Source organism: Molossus molossus, unplaced genomic scaffold (genome assembly GCF_014108415.1).
Source record: "Molossus molossus isolate mMolMol1 unplaced genomic scaffold, mMolMol1.p scaffold_m16_p_13, whole genome shotgun sequence".
Classification (NCBI taxonomy): domain Eukaryota; kingdom Metazoa; phylum Chordata; class Mammalia; order Chiroptera; family Molossidae; genus Molossus; species Molossus molossus.
In genome coordinates this window covers 60,508,648-60,526,314 of record NW_023425348.1, presented here as the reverse complement: position 1 = coordinate 60,526,314, position 17,667 = coordinate 60,508,648, and the positions used below count along the sequence as shown (strand labels likewise).

General features: G+C 46.1%; 1 protein-coding gene across 6 annotated transcripts in view; it reads left to right on the top strand.

Moving 5' to 3' along the window:
- Positions 1–17,667, top strand: part of SERGEF (secretion regulating guanine nucleotide exchange factor) — a 197,498-nt gene that overhangs the window by 24,553 nt on the left and 155,278 nt on the right. For 5 of the 6 annotated variants that reach the window (XR_004959301.1, XM_036259420.1, XM_036259419.1 and 2 more), the window contains one exon: positions 2,806–2,964. Coding sequence is in view for 5 of the 6 variants with exons in the window: in XM_036259420.1 (XP_036115313.1) it covers positions 2,806–2,964 (159 nt within the window). In the remaining variant the exon portion in view is untranslated. Of the gene's footprint in view, positions 1–2,805; positions 2,965–3,807; positions 3,930–17,667 lie in introns of all 6 variants that reach the window. The other variant, XM_036259423.1, reaches the window with a different exon arrangement.

The following is a 17,667-nucleotide window of genomic DNA, read 5'->3' as shown; positions in this document are numbered from 1 at the left end:
TTTTGGATATTTTTAATGTCAGTTAAAAGTTGTCAGGATTAATATCCCTCTTTCTTTGTTTAATTCAAGCTGTTAACACATTGGGTCTTGTTCAGTGCTTTTCAGACTTTTTTTTTGGAGTTATAGATTATGTAACTATTTGGCATTGCAGCAGAATTTAATTTTGCAACAGTGTAATGATCCATTTGTGGAAGGCAGTTAGTATTTGCAAAAAGATGGTTTAGACTTACTAAGGTAAATAGAAGCTTATTACAGACACAGGCTCATGTTCAGTGGCATCTTGTTAGCTAACCAGGTCATTTAATGGCTTGAGACCTTGCTGAGGATCTCCTCTGCTTTGTAAAGGACCCTTATACTTTGCACAACCTGGTGAAGTCCAGGAGGTTGAATGAAATATACTGAAGTGCTTCAAGGTCACCTGGGTGACAAAAAAGGTCCACCTATTTACGCTTTCTCATTTTACACTTGATGAAACAGAGACCCAGGGTGTGAAGTGATGTGCCCGATGTCAGAGTGATGGAGCAGCAGATCTGGGACTTGAACCCTGAATCTTGGTCTAATGCCCTTTACTGATATTGTTTGGCTTTTGATCAGTTTTGAGAATATGCCAGACTGCCCTAGGGCAAGCAGTACTGTAACACTTTTATTGGGAGGTCACAGAATACAGTGGAAGCAGGAGACCTAGCTTCTTATCCTGCTTGACTCCTTATTAGCTATGTGATATTGAGAGTCACTTAACATCTCTGAGCCTTGATTCATTTACCTTCTAGAAGAGTGCTGTCTTGTGGAAATCCAGTGTGAGCCATCTTTTGAAAAGTAAAAAGAAACAGGTGAAATAATTTTAATAATATATTTTACTTAACCCCACATACCCAAAATGAAAATTATTAACGAGATACACTTTTTTTTTTTTTTTTTTGCAGTAAGTCTTTGCATCCCATGTTCTTTTTTGTCTTACAACACATTTCAGTTTGGACTACCACATTTCAAGTGTTCAGTGGCCACATGTGAAGAAATTCATAGACCCTTAGAACATTAGGGTTGGAAAAGCCCTTAGAGATCACTGAAGGAGTCACAAACTGTAGGTTTATGGCCCAATGATAGCCCATGGCCCAATTTTGTCTGGCTTCCAGTTAAATTTTATTTTGAACCTGAGTGCCTTTTAGACAGTTATGTGCCCTCTAGTTTGCCACAGTCGCCCTTGTTACCGGTGTCATCAGTTATATTGTTTGTCCTTCTAGACTAACCTCCAATTTTCAGCTGGTGAAACTAAGGCTTAGAGGGAAGGTGATTGTCCAAGGTCAGTAGCTGGTTAACAGATCCAAGAATAGAAGCCAGTCACTTGACTCGGAATGTGCTCTTCTTCTATTAAATCACAGAGCCAGTCAGCTGTATTCCTGCTTACATCACAGGATTACTGGGAGGCTCATGGGAGTGCACGTGCTACACAGATGCGACGTGGTCGCATTGCATCGTGCTGGGTGGGGCATATTGTGAAATCATAGTTTAAAAGTTTAAGCTTAAAAAGTGAAATACATCAGACAAAGACAAATACCATATGATTTCATTTATATGTGTAATCTGAAAACCAAAATAAAACAGAAACAGACTCATAGATATAGAAAACAAACTGATGGTTGCCAGATGGGAGGGGGTTGGAGGATGGGTGAAAAAGGTGAAAGGATTAAGAAGCACAGATTGGTAGTTATAAAAACAGTCACTGGGAAGTAAAGTGCACCATAGGGAATATAGTCAATTCTAATAACTATAGATGATGTCAGATGGGTACTAGACTTATTAGGGGGATCACTTAGTAAGTTGTATAAATATCTAACCACTAATCTGTACACCTGGAATTAGTAAACATGGAATGTTAACTGTAATTGAAAAAACTAAAAATTATTTATTTAGTTAATCCTCACTGAGGATATTTTCTCCATGGATTTTTTTTTTTTTTTTTTTTTCTTAGAGAGAGTGGAAGGGAAGGAGGAGGAGAGACAGAGAAACATCAATGTAAGAGAGATACATCGATTGTTTGCTTCCTGAACTCACCCTGACTGGGGCTGGGGATTGAACCTGCAACCAGGTATGTGCCCTTGACCGAGAAGCAAACCTGTGACCCTTCAGTGTGCAGGCCTCTGCTTTAAGCACTGAGCCACAATGGCCACTGTGAATACAAAACAAAAACAAAACAAAACAAAACAGCCCCGGTCAATGAAGGTTGGTTGGGTGTCAACCTGTGCACCAAAAGGTGCTGGTTCAGTTCCCCATCAGAGCACATGCTGGGTTTGCAGGCTTGGTCTTCAGTAGGTGGAGTGCAGGAGGCAGCTGATCAATGTTTCACTCTCACATTGATGTTTCTCCCTCTCTCTCCCTCTCGTTTCCTCTCTCGCCAAAATCAATAAAGGGAAAAAAAAATTTTTTAAAAATTACAACTTTTTTTTATTTTTATTTTTTTCCCTCACCCGAGGATATTTTTCCATTTTTTGTACAGATAGAGTGGGAGGGAGAGAGAGGAAGGGAGAGAGAGAGAGAAACATCGACGTGAAGGGACACATCAAGTGGCTGCCACCCGCACGACCAACCAGGGCCGGGGACAAACTGCAACCGAAGTACGTGCCCTTAGCGGGAACCGAACCCGGGTCTCTCAGGACCGCAGGCCGACGCTCTAACCGCTGAGCCAAACTGGCCAGGGCAAAAAATTACAACTTTTTAAACTTCCTTTTTTTTTCAGACTTGTGTTCTTTTCCATCATTTTGGACTAATGTTTCTTTACCTCTTTTGTTCCCTTTTTGCTCGTTGAAGATGCAGGAGAGCTGTATGTTTGGGGAAGCAACAAGCACGGGCAACTGGCCTCCCAGGCTGCTTTCCTTCCTGTGCCCCAGAAAATCGAAGCGCACTGTTTTCAGAATGAAAAGATCACTGCTGTCTGGAGTGGGTGGACACACCTGGTTGCTCAGACAGGTAAGAGAACAGCAGAGAGCTTGTGGTCGGTAAGAGCAGCTGGGGTGGACAGCTGTCTAAACAGTTATGAATGCTGAGGATTAAGTAGGTTGGTTTTTATTGATGAAAAGCTTTTAGGACTGGGAAGGGGAGGACCAGGGATCTGGTTCTGCAGTCAGCCTGATGTGTGGCTTTTCCTCCCTGCATCATAGGTTTGCACCCAAAAGGCAAGGCTGGGTTAGGTTATTGTTCTGGCCCCAAGAGGTTTTGAGAAGGAACCCATTGCAGCAAGTATCACCCAGAAATTTGTCCAGATTGTTGGGGAGTCTGCCTTGTCAAGTAGCTAAATGTAGCTAAAGAGATTATTATATTTGCATTTCCACTGGAGTCTTAATTAAAGGCACCACTGTATTTCATGATCGAGCCAGGAGCATTATTTTGAATCATAGCTGGCATGGTATTTTGATTTAAATTTTTATTAATCCTAATAAACTATGTGCATTGATTCAGATATCCCTTGTGTTCCCTCAGATGTTATCTTTTCATGCCTTGCCATCCAGCTTTTGGCATTTAAAAAAATTTTTCCCCTTTATTATTATTTTTTATTGATTTTTTTTTTTAGAGGTAGAGGAAGGGAGAGAGAGTTAGAAACATGGATGTGAGAGAGAAACATTGATTGGCCACCTCCATGCCCCCTGGGGGACCGAGCCTGAAACCTGGTCATGTGCCCTGACCTGGAATCAACAGGGACCTCTCAGTCCATGGGACAACTCTCAATCCACTGAGCCACACGGCTGGCTGGTCTGGCTTTTGGCATTTTTATCACTGCTTTAAGTCTTCATTTATTTCTCATCTTCCCCTTAGGGCAGTTCTCCTTTCCTGGTCTTCACATTCCCGACTTTGTTTTGGGGTTTGTGTTTTTGTGGCCTTTCCTCTTCCCTGCCGTCCTAGAGCTCCTGCTGACTTACACAGAGGTTCCCAGGCAGGTAATTTGCAATTCTTAAGATCTGTTATCACGTCAAGGCCTTCTGAACTTCAGGGGTTCTCAGGAGTCCCCTGGCCTGCTCTTGACCCCCTTATTAGCTTCAGCATTGCTCTCTAGACTCCCAAATATCTGGTGACTGTTATTCTAGTATTTTCTGGCTTTTGTAGGTTTTCAGGTCAGCTTCAGTTATCCTTGGTAAGTCACACGTACTACACACTGGAACACACAGACATAGATTTATGAGTATTCATAGCTATGATGCTTTTAATTAGTCTTAAAAAATTCCAATCATTTTGGAACAGAGGCCTATAAGACAAAGATGTATAATATACTTCAGAGGCTGCTCTAAGGAAAGTATGTTATTTATTTGGAGGAAAGATCATGACTCTCTTCAAAAAGTTTCAGACTGCTTAAGGATTGGCAACATGTACAGAAATTTTTCTTAAAAAGACCCACTGAGCATAATAGCTGCTTCCTTGTATAACTGCTGATATCTGTCTTTTCGTCCAGACAGTGAGCTCTGAGGGAAGGCGCCTATTGGTCTTGCTCATGTCCGTGTCTGCTGCCTGGTAGAGAGTGGGTTTAGTCCCCACATCAAACTGTGTCTCGTTAAGAGAGAAAACACATCCGCTGCGTATACTGCAGGGCAGTCAGCTAGGGCTCTGGCCCCTTTCCTTGCACTCACTGATTCATGAACAGAAAGTCCCAGTCTGTCTCTTTGGATTCAAGAGTCCAACCAAATCAGTCATTGTTTAATCGGAACTAATGAAGCAATGTCCTTCTAAGTCTTAGAGAAATAGAGGACAGAAGACATGGGCCATGCCCTCCCAGTAGAATGTGCAGACAGGCTTAAGTCTAAGAATGTAGAGATGGAAGACTTTACCATCCATCCATCCATCCGTCATACAAATGTGCGGATCTGTTTCCGTACCATGCCTTGTACTAGATATGAACCCTGCCCTCAGGGAGCCCACCGTCCACTAGGGGAGACAGCTTTTGTGAAATTCCAGTGCATTTGCAGTACGAGACAAGATGTGCAACAGTAGAGCTAGGACACGTGCAGAAGTGGCCAGGAAACTAGCAGTCGTGTGAGTAATTGGGTGTTAACAGGCAGGCATTTCGCGGTTAGTCAGTCTTCAAAGCATTGCAGTGCAGTGAAAAACACTACCAAGTGGTAGTGTTTGGTTGAGTCTGTCAGTAAACCCTTTAACTAGTCAGGTAGTTGATGAAGGAAAGACATAAAGATGCCGCATTTTTTATTCCAGCTTTGAAGCATTGTCACTGATCTTGGTTTCCATTGCTGGTCCAACAGCCCCAACCCTCGGGGTGTGAGGTTGGAACCCACACAAGGGACACTGAGTCATCCCAGCTGCTCTGGAGCTCAGCTTCAGGTCTCCACCTCCCCTTGAGAGTGTGATGTCTTGATAGTGTTTTAGCTGTTTAATTAACTTGTTAATTCAGATCGCTTGTTTATGTACTTTGTCGCTTTTCTCTTTCTCCTAAGTCCGGGGATGTTGGCGTGTGCTGGTGGTGGTGCTGAGTTTTGGGTAAAGGGGGGTCTGCCGCTATTTGATCTGCCAGGCAGCAGTGGAAGTCCTGCCCAGGCCCAGTGTCATTGAGAAGAAACACCCAGGGCTTCCAGGTTAATCACTTAGCTGCTCCTGTGAACGGGAACAGGATTTGCTCAAGGGTCAGAAGCAGCTCATTAGTGGAACAAGGGGTTATTTGACTCCTGTTGTTTTCACCAGCGCCCCGGGTGAATTGTTCCCAGGACCTACCTGCAGGCCACATTAGCACAAATCTGCTCCCAGTCTCCTGTGGGAAGGCATTAATTGTGTGATATTGATTAAAAAAAGAGTTGATGCACAGTGACCATATATTTGTCTAGGAAGATGGAATGGGGTGGATGGGTTTGGATGAGAGAAAGGGAATGGACTCTGCTTTCTCCCTTCTCTATAGACCCTAAATCAGTGGTTCTCAACCATGCGATTTTGTACCCCAGGGGACATTTGCAATGTCTGAAGACATATGTGGTTGTCACAACTAGGGGTATTACTGGCACCCAGGTGGTGCAGGCCAGGGTTGCTGCTAAACATTCTACAGTGCAAGGGCACCCCCACCCCCAACAAAGAAATACCCAGCCCCAGATGTTAGTTGTGCCAAGATCAAGAAACACTGCCCAAGACTGACATTGCCAGGGGTAGGCACTTAGCTGGTTCACATGGTATCAGGGTAACTTTATAGTCTGTCTCTACAGGAATCTGGATGTAGTCTCTGCCCTCCCCCTTCAGGAGTCTGGTGCTTGCCTGCAGTGTTTGCTATGGAAAAATACTTTTCCCTGTTAGTCAGAGGCACTTGGACAGAGTCCAAGCGAACCTGTTCTAATCTGGGAATGTTGGCAACGGTACCTGTGTCTCAGGCTGGGGGAGCTGCATTCTAGAAACCTTTCCCAAGCTGCTTGATGTCCCTGATCATTGTTCTCAGGAACTTTGTGGGACCCCTGGGTGACAGGCTCAGTGTCCTTCAGCCGTCTTAGCTGAGATTCATGATTTCCTGGCCTGAGGTGCTTCTAGAGAGAGCTGGATGGCAGATCTGGGTGCCTTCCTAGTTTGCTTCAGCTAAGTCACTTCACCCATCTAGGCTTCAGCTTCCTCACCTCGCAAGCAGGATATTCAAACCTGCCTGGATTCTACATAGGGCTGCCCTGAGGTTCAAAGGAATGAATCAGTGAGAAAGATCTCAACTAATTGTAAAACACTGTGCTCTCACAAGTGAGAGGTGCCCGAGGCAGGGATATGTGAGTGTGTTGAGGAGGTAGCCATACAAAGACTTCAGTTTCAACAAGGTCTGTGCTGAAATTGCAGCCCCCCCCCCCCCCCCGGGGCTCCTGAGCTGGCAGGGACATGATGCTCCACCCCACCTCTGACAGAGGCTCCCTGAAGCCTTTCACTTACCTGCAGCCGTACCGCTGGCAGGTGGCCCTTTCATATTATCCACAGTTTGGAAGCACTTCGTGGCCTTATGGGTGATTTTTCTTGTTAAAATCTCGGATCGCACTATTGTTCCTTCATGGTTCTCATCCCATTTTGTAATTGTGTACATCTTCTTGCATCCTTATTTGCTTAATGCCTTGACTGTAAATTTTATGAGAGCAGTGTCTTGTTTTATTCATGGCTGTGTCCTCCGCACCTGGCACAGGCCTGGCACTTAGTAGATGATTAGTAGCTAATTGCTGGAGGAAGGAATAAATGGCAAGGTGGAGAGAAACACGGGCTTTGCAGTCAGATAGGTGTGGGTTTGCATCTCAGCTCTGTGTGATTGGGCAGTGCCACCGTTCTCCATCTTTGTTGACAATCGTCGTGCAGGTTGTCACCTCTTGTCTGGATCCTGCAGTGGCCTCTGACTGGTGTCATCTTCCCATACTCACTGTTCCTCTACCCTCCAGCCTGTTCTCTATACCTCAGGTGGAGGATCATTCCAAGCTGACTGTGTCATATTCCTATGGATTTATGATAAAAACATAATCCTCAGTGGTCCTATGAGGCCCTTTGTGGTCTGCCCTCTGCTTCCCTTTCCAGCTCCATTTCTTACCACACTAGCTTTTGATCCTAGCTGATCTCCACTCCGGCCTTTCCTTGGCACCTTGAGTGCATCATGTATTCCCACCACAGTGCCTTTGCACCTGATGTTCCCTCTATTTGACACACTTATCCCTGTACTCTTTCGTTTTTGATTAGTTGCACCTGTTTTTTATTTTATTTCTCACACTTCAGCTTAGTCATCACCTCCTCAGGGAGGACTTTCCTTGATGTCCCTGACTAATCCCTGTTCCCTTTTATCTGTTCTCACAGCACTACAGCCTCTCCTTTGAGCTATATTTTTTGTAGCATTCTATCACTAATCCCCCCTCACTAGACTGTGAGCTCCATGAGGGCAGGGGCCACGTTTGTTTTGCTCAGCATTGTATCCTCAGTGCTGAGCAAAATATTCAGCACTTCCGAGGTAGGTAACTCAATATATGTCAAACAAATGAATAAACCTAACTTCTGTGAGCTTACTTTTTTTATTAGGAAAATGGAGAAGTATTGCTGATCTTGTCTGAGACTAAGTGAGATGCTTCCAGCAGTTAGCACAGGACTGGGTTCAGTACACATCAGCTTCCTCTGCCCTTTGAGACTTTGGAGCCCTCTAGAGGTCAGATGCCCCCTATCTTCTCTTTCGGGCAGAGGTCTCTGAGGGGCTAGATACGAATGTCTAGACAGGTAACAGGTTGATTTAGAACTGTCCTGGAGGGTGCACAGAGATCAGAGCTTAAAAATGCTAAGTGCTCGTTGCCAGTGATTAATTAGAATTTCGAGAGCAGTGGTTTGCACAAGCTCTGAACCTTAATGTGGGGTTGGTTGGAATGTCTAGGATCCGGTTGCTTTCGGGATGCTGGAAGCTTGCCCTGAGCCACGCAGTATCCCAAAGTAGTCTTGTGGTCTCACAAAGGCGATGGATTGAAAAAAGTACAAATACAGAATACTTGACATTCTTCAGTTTCTTCAGTGTCACCCAAGAAAGTCCTAGAACCTTAGAAGTTGTAGAGAATCAGAGATGGAAGAAGAAACTTGCTCACTTTGCAAAGAACACTGAAACAGAGAGGGGAGAGTCACTGTATGGCAGCATTTAAGCTAGAAATCCAATTCTGCTTTTCAGTAAATTTTCCCCCCATTGCTGTCCTTCTGGCTCATGGTTATATTCTTTAGTTGAGATGTTTTTTATTCTTTTTCTCTAATGTGGGGAATTGCATGGCATAGGTGGATGGGACCAGTCTCCTTCCTTCAGGTATCACACACCAAGAAATATTTGATTGTGTCTGATGCCTAAGCATTAGTGAAATCCAAGCCTAACCATTGATTCCCGTGAAACCGAGTTTATAAATATATATCTCATGCTGATTTTTCTGTTTTTGGGCCAAGATCCTTTCCAGAATAGGGTGACAGTGGATATTTCTCCATCTTCTTTGGGACCATATATCATGAAACCTCAGCCGAGCTCAGGGAGATTCTGACCTCAGGGGCTCTATTTAAAGCAGATGCTTTGGAATTCATGATTTTTGTGCTTTAGAACTTTGAAAACCCAATGGTTGAAAGTCAAACCGAGCCCAAAGGACTTTTTTGAAATGGATAGTTTTTGATTATTATTGAAGTCTTCAGTTTTTATCCTAGAATCCTTAGAATGTCAGGAATGGATGAGAACTTAGTGCTCAGCTGGCTTGACTCCTCAGTTTAGAGATGGGGAGACTGAGGACTGAAGAGGGGGTGAGTGAAGGAGTTAGGACAGAACACGGGTCTCATGGCTCTTGGTCCAGTGCTCTATCCACCTTGTCACATTCTCTCCAGATGATGAGGAAGTGAGGATGACTGAACTAGTCATACCCAGGGTCCTGAACCAGGAATAATAGTTCTTTCTGTACATGGAATTCTGCTTCAAGAAAAGGCTGATTCTTACCTGAACTGTGTAGCCATAGATTCCCTTAATGGATTTGTGCATGGAGTAGAAATCAGGAGATGGTGGCCTAGGAGTGAGGGTCAGGAGGCCATTCCAGGATTCACAGAAGCAACTGCATTTCCATGTATGATAATATAATAGCAGTCATAGCTCCCATGGACCACTTTTATCACTATAAAGTGCTTTTACATCCATTTTCTCATGTGAAGTTGTCAGGATGGGTGTTATTATCCTTGCTTCATAGGCAAGGCCCTGACTGGTTAACTGTATTGCCCTGGTTCACATAGATGGACACAGCTAACACTTGAACCTGGTCTTCTGTTCCCAAGCCTGCTGCTGTGATTCCAAGTTGTGTGTATCTCAGAAACTCTAACTCATCAACTGAACTTTTTTTTATTCTTCAAAGAAGCATCTTTCTCCAGCTTTGCCAGTGACTTTCCCAAGCAATAAGGAAGGTGGTTCTTAGTTATCCTTGACTTAAGCAGGTATTTGTGGAATGTTGACCTACATGTCTATAGCACTATGCTACAGAATGCTAGGGAATATAAAATCCAGAACTACCTTCAGGAAGCTTGCAGTTGGGTAACAGATGAAGTCTTTAGTAGAAGGATAAAAAGGAACATGACGGAGAGCCAGAGGAGTGGCCCAGACAGAGTAAGTGCTGGGGGTTCAGAGGAAGGAGAAGTCGGTGTGGGTGAGGGTGATCAGGGGAGGGTGTGAAATCCTTCAGGAAGGTCACATTTGAATGGGTGGAGACTTTGGAACTTGATTCTGTTGCTGTCTTTTTGTCTTCTGGCAAAACACAAAGCTCTCTGGTCTCCTTTATCTCATTTGGGCAATAGGAGGTTGTGGACATAATGCTTTCTAAGGGCCATTCCAGCCCTGAAATTCTGTCCTATAAAAAAATAATAATAACTGGTTTACGGAAATAATTATGGATGTTAGAATATTAAGAATATTGCCATTCATTGTAACCTAACTTATAATGATTACAACAGATGCGTGGAAACAAATGAAACTTTAGAGGGATTGGTCAAATAAATTATGGTACAACCATATGTTGAAACATATAGCTATTAACTAGAATGTTTCAGAAGGACATTTAATGACAAGAATATGCTCATGATATAGTAAGTGAAGAGAGTTTATTACAATAAGTTACTACACTATAACTTCTATTTTTTTTTAAAGGTTGTTTGTATAGAAAAGACTAGAAAGAAATATGCCAGAATATTATCTCTTGATTGGTGGGATTATGAATGAATTTTCTTTTCTTTTACATTTTCTATGCAGATATGTAATTTTCAGTTTGATTATATCTCCCATAAATGTTAAAGTTAATGAATAAAATTTCTTGGCCCTCAGTGCAGGCATGGCCTCTTTGCCGCCCATTCCTGTGTGAGTCCTTGACAAGTCACTTCCACAGGCCTCAGTCAGGAGGTTGCACGGAAAAGAGGCAAGAGACTGTAGAAGGAGGCAGGAAATCGGGGATCTATTTTTGGCTCAGTTGTGAGTCAGCTTTGTGACCTCAGGCAGGTCCCTTCTGAACGTCCCTGAGCCTTGGTTTCCTCATCTGAAGAGAGAAGTGGGAGGTCACAAAAGGTCCTTTGAGCTCCAAGATATACTTGTTCCTAAAGGTGGAGGATTTCTACACTGGTGTGGAGCCTGCTCACAGGCCTCATTGGTTCCTGGAGCCTGGCGTCCTTGCTTTCTCTCTTGCTCCTTTGCACCTGGGCAAGCGGATTTCTGTTCTGAGTTCTGGGTGGGATTAAATACAGTTCAGTTTAGGGCTCAGAGCTGAGAGAGTGTAGTGACAGCATTCAACCACTAGAGGGAAGCATTGTTTGGTCACTTCCTCCTTTCTCATATTCTGTTCTGCCAGTGAAGAGAAGCCTTGATTGGCCTTGATTTGGTTTCAAATTCTAGAATTTTAGAATTAAAAGGACTTTGAAGATCATCCAGTAGAGCCCCATTATGCTGCAGATGTGAGATAATAGATGCCAGAAAAGGCAAGTGACCTACAGTATGTTTTTTTCAGGATCTGCCCTATAGGGTTCAGGAGAAGGCTGCAGACAGAGCCAAGAGTGAGGTCAGCTGAGTCCACAAAGGGTGGACAGTTCCCATGATTGCTTAAGAATCTAAAGGGTCTGCCTGTATACACCTTTACTGAGCTCCTCTGGCCTGGTGCAGAGAGGCCTGGAGGCAGAGAAGACAAGCTGTGGGGAGCTCAGGTGGTGGGGAGCACATGCAGACACGATGCTCCTACCCCTGTGTGTCTTCCTTGCCCTCTGGTGGGCCGCCTCGCCTAGGATCCAGGCGGTGCTGGCTTGGAGGCTGGTTTATAGAAGACCTGCAGGGATCCTTGTGGTTGAGACTCTCCGAGGTTAGGAGATACCCACTGCCCATTTGTTATTTCTAATGAATTTCTGCAGCACTGCTAACATCTCCACATGACCTTACCATTTCTTGAGGTTTGCCAGGAATCCTGATAGTTTGTTTCTCACCTTTCAAAGGTTTTGTTTCCTTGGCGCTGGGCTGACTTTACTTTTGGTTTCCAGGGTGCCCACCAGCCCTAAGCATTGTGGTGAAGTGGAATTTTGAGCTGGTCTGGCGGCCAGGCAGCTGTGCGACCTTGGGCAGCACTTCCTCTCTTTGACTATGGAGGTCAGACTCTCAGCTGCAGTGTGTCATCGCTGCTAGAGAGATAAAGTTCTGGTGTTATTTTTGGTTTTTGTGTTTGGCAATGAATACCCATTGATCTGTGGTTCGGAGAAGTGCAGTGTGTGTCAAGCTGATGCAGAACAGGATTCACTCTTAGAAATAGGTGCATTCGAATAAGGGGGCTTGTCAGGGGCCTGTCCATAGCCAAATGCAGCTGGCCCTGGAGGCCACCAGATGGCAGCAGTGGGTAGGCAGACAGCCTTGGGGGTGAGGTGGTAGGGCCAGCGTCCAGTCAGAATGAGCAAGGTCAGAGCTGAAAGGACCCCCAGAGGTCAGTCACTCAGGCCCTCTCTTTTTATGTATGGGAGAACTCAGGTCCAGAGAGGGGATGGGGGATCCAGGTCTCACCATGAGGTGATAATGCCCAGTTATCTCTTTGTTTATGACAAGAACTGAGATCTGTTTGGCCTCTAGCTGCTGTCCTATGGGAGAGTCAAGAGACAAGAGCCTAGGCCCTGGGCCAGTGAGCTAGAAGTAAGAAGGAAAGGGGACAGGAGTTAACGCTCTGACTTGATCCTGGTTTCTCCAGCGTCTGGTCCTGGTGATTGCCAGCCTCCCACCTGCAGTGAGGGCAGTGTCCATTGCCTTTCCTGCTCCCCTCCTGTCTGCCCCGTGTTCCTCTAGGCCAAGGCTGTGCTGTGCTGTGCTGGGACCTTTGCCAAGGGCCATCTCACAGCTTCCGCACCCAACAGATGGGCAGGCCCAGGGCTTTGTCAGAGGCACACTGCAATAAGACACGAGTTAGTACAGTTAGTTGAACAAAAAAAAATTTTTTTATTTCCAAGGGGGTCAGAGAAGGGCAGGGAACCAGTGTTTGCCAAGCACTTGCCAAGGTGCTCTGCCAGGTGCTGCCACGCACATACTCCTCGACCTGTGACGTAGGTACATGTCCGAGAAGAGGCTCAGTACCTCTCCTCTAACAGTCCCCTCTGCCAGGAGTGCTCATCTCTGGTCCCCACCACTACTGCCACACGCTCGTCCCTTCCTGCCCCACGGTCCCCTCATCGAGGCCCTCCCTTTCCACCCTATTGGAGATAGCCACCGCCAGTCTGTCCCAGCCACACTCTACCCCCGCCCTGCTTTATTTCTCATGATACCAGTTTTCACGGCCACTGTTTATTTGTGTGTTATCACTCTCTCCTCACCAAATGCCAGCCCTTCGAGATGGGGAACAGGGTCTGTTGTATTTACCCTGGCTGTCCCCTGGCCCAGAGGAGAGCTCAGTGAGGTCTGCTCCTATGGGCTGGCTCTAACTTGTGCATGTGGAAGCTGTATGTTTTCCGTGGCTGTGCTTAGGAGACCCAGCTGCGGCCCTGCCCACTTCCCACCTTCTCAGAGAAGTTCCCTGGGGTGGACAGCCCTGCCTGGTACCCCGGTGCTCGGCCAGCTTTGCCCCTGTGTGTCTGCAAGGCCTTGCCGTGGGGCCTCAGCTTCCCTATCTGTCCACAGTGGGTGGGGGCACCCGGATGCTGGGTGCTCACCAGGTGGTCTGGGACGGACTGGAGGGCCCTGGCAGAGGGCTCAGTGTCCATTCAAGGAGTCTCTTCCTCTTTCCTGCTTGGATTGATTTGTTCCAGGAGCTCTCTGAAGGTGAGCGTTAAGTGACCAGCCATCCTTTTTCAGTTCCTGACAAATGACACTGTACTGGCCCTTTCTCAGGGGACCTGCTTATCTCACGGGAACTCTCAATGGCCATGGTGACAGCCAGTGCCCTAAAATGCTCTTGGATGTGTGCCAAGATGGAAGTGGCCCATTTTGAGGAATCTTGGGCCAGCTCTTTCCTAACATGAAAGGGACTTTTTACCTCAGGAGGAGGCCTGCTGTGGCCAAAGTAGTCCTGAGGAGCCAGGTTCAAGTTCTAATATTGCTGCTTGTCGGCTTTGTGATCTTGGGCAAGTCATGCTCTTTTTTTTTTTTTAATTAACCCCATAGTACAAAACTAACATCAAAGTAAACTTACTTTTTTGCCATTTTGGTGAAAACAATCCTAAGTCATGGAATTACAATGCTGGAAAGGGCCATGTCATCCTTATTTGAAGTTAGAGAAAACAAGCTCGGGGAGATGGTCCCACAGCTGACAGATGCAGAGCCAGGATTAGGGCCCCCTGGCTCCTCCACTGCCCCACAGGTCCCCTCCTAGGAGAGACTTCACGGGCTTCGTGTAGAGGAAGAATCCAGCTTAATAAATTTCATTACACCAACCCCTTTATGTAACAGAGCTGTTTCCGGGTCCTGACAGATGGTCCATAGTAACAGTGCTCTGCTGATTTGGTTGGAGCTGATCCTATGAAATGAAAAATCCTGTGTAGCAGATGCCTTTCCCAGTCTCTGGCTGTGGAGAAGGCAGCCTCTCCAAGGAAGGCATTGTGGCTTTGGTCCTCTCACTGGGTCTGCGTGACTAGAGGTGAGGGCCCTGAGAGGTGGTCTTACACCATATTAGATTTTTTCAGAGGGTGGGTGTTGATACAGGGTGTTCCTTCTGGGGCCTGAAGGACAGATGGGAGCAGAGAGCAGAGTGGGAAGGAAATTAGCAGATGTGGAAGGAAAGAGGTTGTCCCACCAGGGATCTGGACTGGTGGCCCTTCAAACCACAAGGCCATGCACACCCAGATGAGCAGTTTGAACGTAACTTCAGTGCTTGTCACAAGGCCCACCAGCTTTGACAGTCAACTTTGATCCCAGGCCTCCACCAGTCCCTTATCGAAATTACTGGGATTCCAAGACTCCTGATTATCTACCTTCTCCTGGTGGGTGCTTGATCATAATGGTTCTTCTTAGTGGCTTCCTCAAGCTATGCTTATTACTGCCACTGCTTGATACAAGTGGCAAACCCCCAAACCATTGACAATGGGGTGGACACTGCTTCCATGGACTCTTTTGACCTTGTCCTGCTGTTCAGTTCTCTCCTTTGAAGTGTCCTGACATGCTGGGGTGGGAGAATGCTCCCCTATTCAGGAGTGCAGCTCTATGAGGACTCCCACAGGTCTTTTATACCCACTCTCAGGAGGGACCTGAGAGAGTTCCCAAGGGTGGGGTTAGAAGAAATTTGAGACGCACCATTCAAAGTCATGTCTCAAAATATTGTGACTGATTGACCATGACCTGGCATCTCAGGATAGGCTCCCTCCCCTCCTTGTTCCTGCTCCTGGGTGAATTATTATTATTAAAAAGTTTTTTTTGTTTATTGATTTTATAGAGAGGAAGAGAGAGGGAGAGAGAGAGAGAGATGGAAACATTGATGAGAGAGAACATTGATTGGCCGCCTCCTGCATGCCCCCCACTGGGGACCCGACCCACGACCCAGGCACATGCCCTGGTCATGAATTGAACCGGTAACTTCTTGGTGCATGGGTCGATGCTCAACCACTGAGCCGCACCAGCTGGGTCCTGGGTGAATAATTTGTACCAAAAGATTAGGGGCAATCTTTGTCTCTCCTGCTTGAAGTTCTTAATCTGAGCCTCCCATTAACCAAAACCCAGTTTTTCTTTGGAAGCTGAGGATGCAAATAGTACTTCTGGGGGGTTGTGGAAGCTCTTGGCTTGCTAACATAACAGCTGTGCTATCATGGTGGGCTTTGCAGGATGGCTGGCCCGTTTACCGTATTGTCTCTGCTCCTGCAGGGCCTCATGGTGGCCTGCAGGGGCCGCTGTGTTCCCACAGCCAGGTACTGGGATTTTATTAAAGGAACTCAAGCATTCCTCCACAGGCCCAGGCGTGCTTTTGAACTGCGGCTTTTCCTTGCTAAGTCTCATTCCCAGCTCCTGCCTGCAGCTTGGGTGCTGTGAGTCATCATCATCAGTGGAAAACTCAGCCTCACCAATAGCTGGGTGCAGTGCTTGGCCTTTTTTTTTTCTTTTAATTTTACAGAGATGGAAACTGCTGATGATCTTTTGCAATGGACAGTCACTAAAATCTGGGTTGGGGACAGCAGTTCTAGGTAGTAAGAAGAGAACCCTGAGGAGATAGGGGTAGGGATGTGTGTCTTTCCATCACTGAGTCCTTGGGCCTTCCAAGACGCCATCCCAGGGACACAGGCATGGAGGGACCGCGTGGACCTCACCTGTCTCTGTTCTTCCCAGCCAAGGAGCCCAGAACACCTTTGGTAAACTGCAGGTAGCAATGGAAGCTTTGAGAGATTGGTATTTTTCTCGCAGTCCACGAGATGTCACTTGTCCGCTAAGCCACACTGGCCGGGCTGACTGATATTTTTCTAAGAAGCTGTGGACAGGATGCACTAAAGTCACGGCGGCTTGGGATCTAATCTTGCTCCACTTCTAACTCACTATATATATCTTGGGTAAATCAGTCACATTACTTACTGGCCCTCACTTTTCCCATATAGAAGCAGACAGCCAACTCTCTCAGGGTGCCCTGAGGTCCCTTCTTGTTGTGACAGTCTGTGAGTCCAAATTGAATAAAAAGAACTTTGAACTTTGTTCCCATAGCCCCCTTAAACACCTGAAACCTATGGCTATTTCCCAGGTGAACAGTGCTCACTGCATAAGGAGAGTCACATAGGTAAGAGGCAGTAGTCAGTTTTCTGGGAAGCAGAAAACTGGGATTCTAGGTCTGGCTTTGCCAAAAACTATGTGTGTCCTTGGGCAAATCATTTCCCTTCTTCAGCCTCATTTTCATATTCTCTAACATCAAGGGACTAGCCTCGCTTCATGGCTTCAACTCCCCCGACTCTCCCTTCCCTCCTTGAGCCTCCTACTGGCTTTCCTGCAGGGTATGATTCTTAGCTGTAGAAGCCCTGGGGTACAGTTTCCTTTCTTGCTGGAAGGGAGAGACGCAAGATTATTTTTTTAATTACGCAGCTAAGATTAGGCAGCAATCTACATTTTAAAACGTTATTAATAAGAATCTAAAAGTGTGCGAAGAAACTTTGGAGTTTGAATGTGAAATGACTTCAGAAACATCTGCAGCGGCGCTGGCCTCAATTGGGAAGTTTTCTCTGGTGCCAAGCAGCTGCTGGGTATGAGCGGCACTGATGTGGCACCGGGCCTCGGAGGAGCAGGGAGCCTGGCACTCAGCCAGAGCAGCCCCTCAGCCAGGGCTTGTGGTCCCATCTCTCATGACAGTTCTTTGCAAATTGACTTTAGAGAATGAGCGATAGTCACGATACATTACTAGTGCCTCTTTTTAGAGTTTACAAAGTGCATTCATGGGTATTGTCTCTCTCTTCATCATAGTCCTGAGAGGTAGAGTTGGCTGAGGTCTCTTAAATCTGAGATTCTTCCTTTCAGAAAGATCGTATGCTACAGAGGAAAAGCTCCAGACGGGAAGTGGGGAGCGGGGCACCTCCCTCTCTCTCTACCTTTCTCTTTTCCCTACTTTATATTTCTCTGCAACACTTACAGTCATTTGGCGGGGGTGTGTTTTCTGTGTGTTTTGTCCGTGTGTGTCTTCTTCATACTAGAATGGGAGTTCTATGAAGGAAGGGGGTTTTGTCTGTTGTTCACTGCTACAGCCCCTAGCACCTGGGACAGCACCTGGCACAAAGACCGTGCTCAGTAATGCTTTG